Genomic DNA, 11,628 nt, shown 5'->3' with positions numbered 1-11,628 from the left:
AAGTCGGCCGTCTTGGCTGGGGTTGCACTCTCAACATCAATAATTGTCGCTGCCATTAATGTGGTTTGAGATCTGTGAAAAGCCTAAATGAATTGCTAGCAAAGAATTTATACAGAGGAGAAAAGAGAAGAGATTACAGCTGAGGAAGAAGAATCCAGACAAAAAACAGAATTCAGATGCCATTAATTGGGCTCTCTTTTGGGGCTTTATGTGGCCTAATCTTCTTCATTTTGGTATTGAATTTGGACATTTCTTTTGTGATAAACATAATCTTGATTCTCCATTGAAGCCCGTCAATTTTAATGGAGGTATGCCAATGTGGATGCTATCAATAAGCTTTGCTCCTCCGATACAGGAGGCACTTGTTATGTAAGACTAAATCTTTTATGCCCAAACCCCCTAGTCTCTTAGGCAATATGAATGTATTCTAAAATAATTGGAATATTGTGTTGACGGTTTACCTAATTTGCCTATCAGTTTTGAACAAGTTCTATTTTATTTTATTTTTTTGAAAATGGTAATGATGTAACAAGTTCTATCAGGACGATTGCAAAAATTCATAAAAAAGGAGTTGAGCAACAGAAGAATGGGTTGAATTCCGGCTGATAGATTGTTTCTGTAACATTTTCTAAATTACAGGTAGTTAATGTTGATCCTCAAAATGAGAGAAATGACGGTACATGATGATAACTCAATAATACAGAAAATTATATTCCTAGGCTTATAATATAGACACACAAAGGAAATTACTCATATTGAGAGTGCAGTGACATCTGATTTCCAAGATAAAAGAGAGGAAAAACAATCAACATATCAAAAGTGATGTACCTCCTCCGCAAGCCTGCCTGCAAAGCTCAAGAGATATTCTATTTGCCATTTTTCCAATTGTATCATAGCTCAATAAACAAAGTGGAAGAAATATTCACTTCTTCTTTATTGAGTGAAACTTCGGTATCATGTCAAGAACGGAAGGATTCTCCCTAATAACGTTTAACAGTAACTCAGTTGTAGTTGCATCACATGAGAAGCCCCTTCTAACCATTTCCTTCAAAAAAATTGTCATTTCACTAATTTTGTTGCACCTTAGATATCCTCGCACAAAAACATTGTAAGTAACATTGTCTGGCATACAACCGTTGTCCTCCATTTTTCTAAGCATATCTTTAGATTCATCTAACAACCCTTTTAGACAAAATCCAGTTATCAAAGTATTGTATGTTCTTGCATTCGGAAGCAATCCCATTGAAGAAAGCTTCTCAAAAATAGCATGAGCTTTATCAAGTTTACCATTTTTACACAATCCATTAATGACAACATTAAAAAATTCAATATTAGCATTTTCTCTCTTTCTTTCCAACTTATCAAAGAGTGACATAGCTTCCTCAACAAGTCCGTACTTAAAATAGCCATTCAGCAAAGTGCCATGAGTGTATAAATCAGGTATGAACCCTAGAGATATCATCTCGACATAAAAATCTTTTGCATCACCAATTCTTCCAACTTCAAACAGACCTTGCAGAATAGTATTGTAGGTAACAATATCAGGTTTTGATCCCCTTTGAGAAATTTCACCAAGCAATTTCATGGCCTCGGCCACTTTCTTTTTCTTACAGTATCCTTTTATGAGTACACTATAGCAAATGATGTTCGGTTCAATATTCTTATCTATCATGAAATCAAAAACTCTCCTCGCTCTAACTACTTGACCACGCAAACAATAGCCATCCATTATCGCAGTGTATGTAATTATATCAGGCTCTACACCCTTTCCAACCATGTGTTTCATTACTTCCTCAGCATCTGCAACTTTCCCTTCTTTGCATAGTCCATCAATCACTATGGTGAAGGTGCGCACATCTGGATAAATATTATGATTTACCATCTCAGATAAATAAGTCCTAACCTTTTCCCACTGACCGAGCTTATACAAACCATCAATTATTGAATTATATGTGACTATGTTTGGAAGAACGTCTTTCTGCTTCATCTCGTTCAGAATGTTGATAGCAGCATCTAAGTTTCCATCTTTGCAAAGAGCGTCTATAACAATGCTATAGATATATATGTTGGGCTCAGGGTTACCTTGTTCCATTAACCGGAGCAAACTTAAAGTCTTCTGAGTATGACCCTTTTTGCTGAGCCCATTCATGACGGTTGCATACATGACTTCATTGGGCTCACAAATCTTCTCTCTTACCAACTTCTTGAACAATTCAACTGCATCTTTCACCTTATTTTCAGCAAAGAATCCCCTTATTAAGGCGGTAAAGGTGACGACATTAAATGAAATGCCACTCTTCAAGTAAATGGGTAATACCGGAAATGCACAATCAACACGATGCATCAGGCAATAATTATTAATCATCATATTCAAAATGAAAACATTAATTGGGATACCCAATTTCTGCATTTCTCGAAAATGAGAAAGGACAGTAGAGTAATGTTTCATACTTATCATAATCTTAAATAATTTAGAGAAGTCGACAATAGAAGGAAGAGGCTTCATTCTAACCATTTGATGGAAGAGATTGACAGCATCATCTAAACACTTGACCTCCTTCTCAAAATTGCTATTTACCCCAAATTTACTCATTGCAGAAATGGATCTGTTAACCGAACAAGAATGGGGAATAGCAACGAAAGAGAGAAAGGGAATAATACCATTGCATTTACACAGAGGAATTCTCTTCATCTTCAATGGCTAAGAAATTTCTTCCTCCAATTTCAGTGTGGAATGTGGAGTCTTTTTTGCCCTAAATTTTGTTCAAAAAATTGTTAGTGACAACTGACAAGTGACTCACTCACACCACCTCCAACACACCAAATTCTATATTTAGTGTAACACTGATCACACAAATTTACTTTTTAAATATTTTAATATTTTTTCATTATACAAACTTTTAATTAAATATTATATAAATTATATGTTTTAATGAAATCTCTTGTATATTTAATTATTTTTTATGTAATATTTTTATAATATTAATTTTAGATATAAAATTTAGTTTTTTTTATAAATTAATGTTTCTATATATGACTTTTTTTTAAAAAAAATTATGTTAATTCTACTAGAAATTAAAATTAACCTTCACAAAAATAAAAAATGCAAACATATAAATTTTTAAGAATACATAAACACACCCCTAAACTTGTTAGAAATTTCCTCTCAGGTACCTCAACTACGCAATCTTCCTATTGAACCCCTGAACCACCCATAATTTGTACCTTTTAAACACTATTGGTTGATATGGCACAATATGTGTTCTCACGTTGCTTGAGCGCGTGAAGACATTTTTAAAAAGCTGATGAGGAATCCACAACTATCTTCTTCCCCTTTTTTTTGTCTATTCAACGCTAATTTCCCTCTTTTTCTCTTATTTCCCTTCTTCCTTATTGTCATTTTTAAGTTGGAGCTTCTCAAGGTATCTCTCTTCTTTAGCGATATCCTCTTCATTTCTTGTCGTGAAAAGAAAAATAAAACTAAAATTACTACCAGCACTTACCAAAGTAAGCTTTGGAAGGTGTTCGACAGTTGGTGAATCTCCTTTGCAAACTTGGTTAACTTCTTCACGAACTTTATCCTACCAAATGTCTTGCATTCATTAAAATTAAGCTGCAAATTCAAGCTAAATTTCTTGCTTGATCTTTTCTTTTGCATCTCATTTTTTACACAATCATTTCGACTTTGTATTATTTCAAAATCTTAGGATTTTAGTTGTAAATAGCATAAATTTGTCACTAGAATCATTGAAATCACACCAATTTCTTAATTTTTTCTCATCTATAAGAATATTTGGGTCATATCGAAGTGGTATTGTGAAAAAATGAAGTGCCTTTAGGTTTTATTTTAGATTGCTGATGTGTAAATTATTTAAATTAGTGGAGTGTTTTGATTGGTTGCACATTCCACGTGGGAGATGTGGATTTCATGCACACAATAAAAAAAAATGTTTGTTGGAGTTTTGTGCCATGTCAGCCAAGTGTGTTTAAAAGTTACAAATTATAGATGGTTCAAGAGTTCAATAGGAAGATGTCTTAGTTGAGGTGCCTAAAAGAAAAAACACAACAAGTTTAGGGATCTGTTTATGTATTCCGCCAAACAAATAATACAATGTACTTAAAAATAACCGAAAATAATAAACATTTAACAAAGTAGTAACTCACATACATCAAAATTGAAATAAAAAATACATTGTAAATTTAAAAAGAGGTCTAACCCATCGGTGGCCCCTTAAAGTTGGCACGAAGTTTCACTTAGACACCTCAACTGGACAATGTTCATTTTAAACACCTCATGTAGAGTCTTGATGTGTCATTTTGACACTTTTTTACTAATCAACAAAAATATATAAGGTGTGTGTGTTACACTCATGAATGACGTGTAAAGTGACAAATTAAACAACGACATGTGTCATTTGCATAAAAAATCATTCTTAAATAATTATTTTTGAATAAAAATAAAAAGTAACCAATGAATCAATGACATATGGCTTTTTTCCCAATAATTTTTAAAAAAGAAAGATTTAAACCAATAAATCTCCCATGCCTCCTAGCACCGCGATTTCACCCCCGACATCTTCTCCAAACACCTCTGCCCCATCCCCCCCCCCCCACCCCCCACCATTGTCTTCTCCAAATATCTATTCATTTGTTGAAACATCTGCGCACCCATTTCCTCTGATTTTCTTCTCCAAATACCAATATTCCTTTTTTTCCAATAACATTTGGGCTCACACCCACCAACACACTGTTCCTTTTTTATTTTCTTCGTCAAATATCTTTTTGTTTCTTTTTTACCCTAATTAGCAGGTTAAGAATTCACAAAAAATTAAACTCCTATGTAAAAATTAATTTCTTTTAAGAAAGAATCTCATGAATAATTTAATATTTAAATGTTGAAACGGGTCTATTCCTAAATTTTCTAACACAGATTCATCATTTTTCATCATTTTACTGTAACTATTTCTCTTTGCCATTGTTGGATATTTATGTTTGCAAGAATGGATGCTGAAATTGGAAACAAAAAGAAGAAGAAAAATTAAAAAGTCTACCGAATATGTTTTTCACGCGCAGTCATCGAGTGTATTACACTCATTGAGCCAGGTAGGCAAAAAGTGTCAATATGACACAACAAACGCTGATATGAGGTGTCTAAAATGAACATCACCCGCTTAAGGTGTCTAAGTGAAACTTCGTGTCAACTTTAAGGGGCCACCGATGGGTTAGGCCTTAAAAAGAAGTGCTATATGATATATTAACTTCATGTATTATAATGCACAACATGATAATTGAGGATGAGTGTGATCTTAATGCACCAATTCAAGATGCGTCGGAAGGTCCAACTCCGACCGTAGATGTAGAGATCCTTTCGGAAGGATACTACCACTTAAGAAGGAATCTACTTTAATACACACGACATTTAAAATAGATGAATGTAGGGAGTATTGATTAAAATCTAGTAGGGGAATTAGGTTCGATAAAAAATAGTTAAGGATGTGTATCCTGCCCACTTAAACATTTATTTGCATCAAATCGAAACTATGTAGAAATTTTACTTATGGCGGAAAAATCCTTCCAAGATAATCTAAGCAAATAACTTACGAGATTTTCATGCATATATTATCCTCACACTTAAAAATGATATAAAAAGAATGTTACCAACTTTCAAGTACCTAAATTAGCCGGTTCATGCTTCACACAACCATTCAAAACAAATAGTAAATTTAGTATATTACAAGACTTGGGTTTACATACCCCAAAATGAACAAAACATATAGCCACACTTATATTACAACCCATGGTGACATGATCAAATTAGCCCTCAAAATTTCATGTAAATATACAACACATAGATCATGTATAAGTTTCAAGGTTTATACAAAATATAGATGCCTATATGCAAATGTGATCTTCCTTAAGGCTCTCAAAATCTCCATCTCCAATGGCCAGCATCATGCATCCTCTCGAACATTCTCTACGATAGAAACAACTATCGCTAAGCATATAACTTAGCGGTGTAAAAACTATAGGTTCAGAGCCCTCAGATTCACCAAGCTACCTTTCTCAAGTCATAGACAACACAATTAAAACATAATAAATAAATCAAGTAAACAAAATATAAAGAGTATCAAGTTCGATATTTAAAGATTCAAATGTCAAGAACGCTCATTGCACCATTTTTCAAGAGATTCAATAACAAGGCTCGCCCAATATATACATCATGTTGTCACACCAGGCACAAACAGGTATCAAGAAGGGTCGACGCCCTATATCAAGAAGAGTCAAACCCAATAATCAAGAGAACCAAGAACCATATTAAAAATGACTTTCTAGTTCGTACTTAAAATGGACAACTTCCAGTCTTAAGACATACTAAAAGTCCAAAGTCAAGATGACAAATGATACGAATCAAGAGGCACGCCAATAGTGACAAAGTCACAGCCACAAGAAGGACAAGGTCCCAACAAGACTACCAGGTGATCAAACAATCCGTACAAATGGGCGAGTTACGCAAGTGTCCTTAATGTCTTAAAAGATACCAACACGACAATGAAAAGTGACAAGAGGTAACGAAGGTACCAAAATAAACTTTCAGATATACTAACAGGTAAAAAGAGTGCAAGTACAAGTTTATACACAAACCTCAGTTCTTTAGCACAGAAACAATCCAACACAACTTCAAAAGTTCAAACCGTAGACCAACCAGCGTATCAAGGTTTTCAACTTGTACATAAGTGATGTGAAACAAGAAGATAAAAATAAAATAGAAATAAATAAAAGATAGATAAAAGAGATGGACACAATTGAATTCAAGCAACTAAGAGATGTAATGGTGAAACTAACCAAAAACACCACTTAATTGAGAAATAAAAGCACCTAATCTATTAGAATCCTCAAGAAAGTAATAACTTTACTTGCAAATTCTAGGACAAAATGTTGAAGTTCAACAAAGGGCTTCCAAACTCTCACAAGAGGCATAACATGTCCAAAACTAAAAACTTATGAAACCCTAATATCTACTATTTATACTAAAAGCTAAAATAGTGAATAAAGACTCAATTGCCCTTTATTAAAATTACAAGGTAATTAAAATGGTAGAGCACTTGATATATTAAATATCTTCAAGTCTGCCATGTTGGAGACTTCCAAAGGTTCCATCTTCATCCATAAAGCTTGCAATGCTTGAAGGTCCTTAGCTTGACTCCTTGTGAAAGGCCTCCTTGAAGTAGTGTCACTTTGATCTACATCAATAAGTATATACAACCTTAAAAAAATGAATTTAATAACTTATTTTCTTTCTAGTAGCTCAATAATGATGACATAACACAGGGTTATCCTCACAAGTAAGCCCAGCCTGTACAAATACGACTATGCTCCTAAAACAGTAATTCTGGTTAACAAAGTACTTCATGTCGCAACTTAGATTTGAAATGGAAAACGACAAAACTGGACTTTATATTATTCATAAAAGATGTAGGCACAACTCTTAAGCTTGCAAATAATCAAGAATCACCGCAAAATACATTTTGTACACAAAAAGATATAATCAAAACAATAACAATTGAACATACATGATTTCTAATTCCGGAATCTGGACAGAACTTGTCATATGTTGCGTCCCTTATTTCGTATTCATAACATCTAAATTAGAGTTTAACATAAACATAAGAGTTGTAGGTATATAAATTATCTTTCCAAATCATATTTATTCACTGTAAATGAAGTTTGAGAGAACGAAATATGCTTAAACTATCAAACACTACCCAGCTCAGAAACAGATTTCATCACTTACCAAAGAGAAGCGTGTGTCTCGAATTCCAGCCAAAAGGATCAAGTTTTTCTCTTGTGATTTTGAAGAACAACTGATTAAATAAGATTCTAAGGTTCTTAGACTTGAAGGAAACGAATTTAACTCAAGGAGGTGTGAAAATATATCACACAAGTGATGTTTATCACTTGTACAAATGTCCTTCAAAGGTGCTGCCCAAACAGATTTCAACTTTCAAGAGCTTGAAAGTTGAATATTTTATGTAGAATTTAAAATAATTTTTTCAATTATGTAATGTTTTAATTGTATTTCATTAATGATTTCACTTTTATTTGTATTATCCACTATTATGTATAATGTATAATATATAATATTTGCTAGCAATTTATATTATTTAAAAAATTATGATATAAAAAATAATTTTATACTAAACTATTATAAAAGGAAATAATATGAATTATATATGGTGAATGTTTTAGAAAGAATTTGTTTTATGAAATAAGAAAATATAAATGAAATAAGAAATAATAATATAATAATGAAGAGAGAGAAAAATATTCTCTTTTGGTATAAAATTTGGTGCAGTGGGTTGGAGTTGATTACACCAAAAATAGTGCTTACACCAAATTTGGTGTTTGGGTTGGAGTTGCCCTTAGCTCAATTTTCAATTATAATTTTTATTAGTTACTCCCTCCGTCCACTTTTAATTATCATGATTTTCTTTTCTTTTTTAGAATTAAACGATAATAACTTTGACTAATATTTTATGATATATTTTTCATCATGTTGATATACAAAAAAAATATAATTTATATTTTTCTTTCTTTTTTTAGAATCAAACTATAACAACTTTTATCAACATTTTATGATATATTTTTCATCATATTTATATAAAAAAATTTATAATTTATAGTGTTTTTCGTATAGTTTTTTAGTATCTAAATTTTTTGTTTAAACATCAAATTAATGACGAGTGCATCTTTTCTTTTGGACGAATGAGTTGACTAGAAATTTTGAAATTAAACTACATAATATACCTGAATTTTTTTTGGGAAAAAAGGTTGAAAAACTTTTCTTTTGGATGAATGAGTTGCTAGAAATTTTAAAATTAAACTAAATATGCTAGCAAGATTTGAACTCACAAACACTTAATCACTAGGCTACAACACCTTGTTGTGTTAAAGTTATCCACAGTATGTTATTTAACCACTTTGTATATTATTTTACTTGTATATACGGTATAATTTTTCGACGAAGGACACCCTAAAGACTGTGTAGCTACACCCCTAAATATGACAAATAAAAATGGACAAAGAAAGCAAAAATAAAAATCACTTTTACTTTTCTTTTAAATTTCACAAGGTTCAAATGACATTTCACCTCATGAGTTGACTCTCAACTTTAGTCATTTTGAACCTCCATTTAGTTTCACCCAAGTTAAACACCCACGAGTTATGTTTGGCCATAAATTGAAATTTTCATACATTTATAAACAAGGAAAAATATACAAACTACAGCCTCCATACCAAACAAAACTATAACTATATAGCACAATTATTGAAACTATAGTTATAGAGCCTTATTATGTCTATTATGTTTGTTATTTTTGAAATATTCTCTATTCCTTTTGTTTCAATTTATGCCACATAAATAAAATTTGGAGAGTTTAGATATTTTAATTTGTTAATTGAGATTTATGTACTTTTAACATAATTTTTAAATAATATATGTTACTCCCTTTGTCACAATTTATGTGTCAGTGAACAAATTCAAGAGTCAACCAAAATTTCTGTAACTTTTCTAAATTTTTAAGTTGTTAATAATATACACTTCATTTGCTCAATTTATGCGACACTAATAAATTTCGAAGGTCAATCAAACTTTTTGTTGTCGTTTAAATATTTTAAATTATTAAGTCTTGTGATATATAGTACCTTTTACATGATTTTTGAATAATACATGTTACTCTCATTATCCCAATTTATATGATATTGATAGCATTTTGATAATTATTTAAATTTTGCATGTCTTCCAAATTTTTAAGTATTTTAGTATTGTGACTTGTAATATTTTTTACGGCATTTCAAATAATATGTGTTATTTTCTCTTTTCCAATTTGTCCGGTAATGATAAGATTTTGAGAGTCAACTGAATTTTTTATGTCTTCAAAATATTTCAAGTTGATAATTATTGTAATTCACAATACTTTTAACGTAATATTTTTTAAATATGTAACAAATTAAAAAATAAGACAAATAAATAGAAATGGAAAAATTAACTTAAAATGATCAAAATAGCCCCGGAAGTAAGCTGGCAGGACAACTGCCAACTGCTTCAATGACCACTTCTATATATACTAGACACAAAGAGTCCGTATAAGCACGAACCCAATATTTTATTATTTTATCTGTCTCAATTTCCGTGGCACATATGAAATTAAGTGAGACAACTATATCTTTTGTATGATTTTTAAATATTTTAAGTTGTTAATTATTGTGATTTTATAGTAATTTGACGTAACTTTAAATAATATATGTTACACTCCCTCTCTTAATTTATGTTACACGAGTGAAATTTTGAGAGCAATTAAATTTTAATATATATTTTTAAAAATATTATAAGTTATTAATTATTTTGATTTATAGTATCTTTTACGTAATTTTCAAATAATATACGTATCAAATTGTACATTCTAAGCTATTAATTATTATAATTTATAATACATTTTAAATAATTTTCAAATAATATACATTATCCATCTGTCTCATGGCATACATAAAATTTTAGGAAGTAACTAAATTAATATTTTAAATTATTATAATTTATAATACTATTTTTTTCCATAATTTTTAATTGAAATAACATATTAAATGACAACCATATGTAAATCAATTAGAATTAACTATTTAGATTTAACAAAAGGAAAAGGATTGGCCAAAATATGTACTCCCTCCGTTTCAAAAAGATTGGTCTGGTTTGACTTGGCACGAAGTTTAAGAAATTAAAGAAGACTTTTGAATCTTGTGGTTCTAAATTAAAGTTATGTCAAATGTACAAATTGCCCTTAATCTTGTGGTCTTAAACATGCCACGTAGGAAGCAAAAAGTAAAATGTTACCAAAAAAGGAAAGAGGTCATTTTTTTGAAACTGACTAAAAAGGAAAGGAGGTCATTCTTTGTGAAACGGAGGGAGTAGTAAATTAATGACCTACCTTCTTGACCCAAGCTTCTCTCCTATTCCCTCTTTTATACGTATTCAGTTATAAGAATAAAAATTTACTTTCTTTTTTTTTAAAAAAAAAATTGTTGTCCATAATCGTTTATCGTTTCCCTAAAACCTACGTGTGATTTATTCGCCATCACCGACTCATCGCCGGCGTATTCTCGATGGCATTCCACCACCGTCCGGCGTATTCTCCGATGGCACGCAACCGTAGAACAAGTGACGAAGGTGAAGACGGAGAACCTCAAGCGCCAGAGGAAGGAGAAATTATTGACAATGTTCCTGTGGTATGTTTCAACAATATTCTTCGATTAATTTTGGACAAGGCGGGCATAGAGTGGTTAACTGGGCTGTTTAATGTTATCTTTAATACAACAAAAATGCCTGAAGAATGGAGGTGGAGTACAATGGTTCCGTTGTATAAAAACAAGGGTGATATCCAAAACTGTAACAACTACAGGGGTATCAAATTGTTGAGCCATACTATGAAGATTTGGGAGAGAGTGGTGGAGATGAGGGTGAGAAGAGGGGTGTACATCTCTGAGAATCAGTTTGGATTCATGCCGGGACGTTCGACTACCGAAGCCATTCATCTTATGCGTAGACTGGTAGAAAAATATAGAGAAAGGAAGAGAGAC

The 11,628-nt window shown here is 31.6% G+C and overlaps 2 protein-coding genes across 2 annotated transcripts in view; one reads left to right on the top strand and one right to left on the bottom strand.

Moving 5' to 3' along the window:
• Positions 1 to 795: 795 nt before the first annotated feature.
• Positions 796 to 2,720, bottom strand: LOC125874128 (putative pentatricopeptide repeat-containing protein At1g12700, mitochondrial). The gene has a single exon (XM_049554964.1). The coding sequence runs from the start codon at positions 2,690 to 2,692 to the stop codon at positions 923 to 925; it is 1,770 nt and encodes a 589-aa protein (XP_049410921.1). The 5' UTR covers positions 2,693 to 2,720; the 3' UTR covers positions 796 to 922.
• Positions 2,721 to 11,081: 8,361 nt separating this feature from the next.
• The window catches only part of LOC125873971 (uncharacterized), a 2,669-nt gene continuing 2,122 nt past the window's right edge, over positions 11,082 to 11,628 (top strand). The window contains exon 1 of the mRNA XM_049554783.1: positions 11,082 to 11,277. Within this exon, the coding sequence (XP_049410740.1) occupies positions 11,155 to 11,277 (123 nt within the window). The 5' untranslated portion in view covers positions 11,082 to 11,154. The remainder of the gene's footprint in view (positions 11,278 to 11,628) is intronic.

This window comes from Solanum stenotomum, chromosome 8 (assembly GCF_019186545.1).
Source record: "Solanum stenotomum isolate F172 chromosome 8, ASM1918654v1, whole genome shotgun sequence".
Taxonomy (NCBI): Eukaryota; Viridiplantae; Streptophyta; class Magnoliopsida; order Solanales; family Solanaceae; genus Solanum; species Solanum stenotomum.
This window is presented reverse-complemented; position numbering and strand designations above follow the sequence as displayed.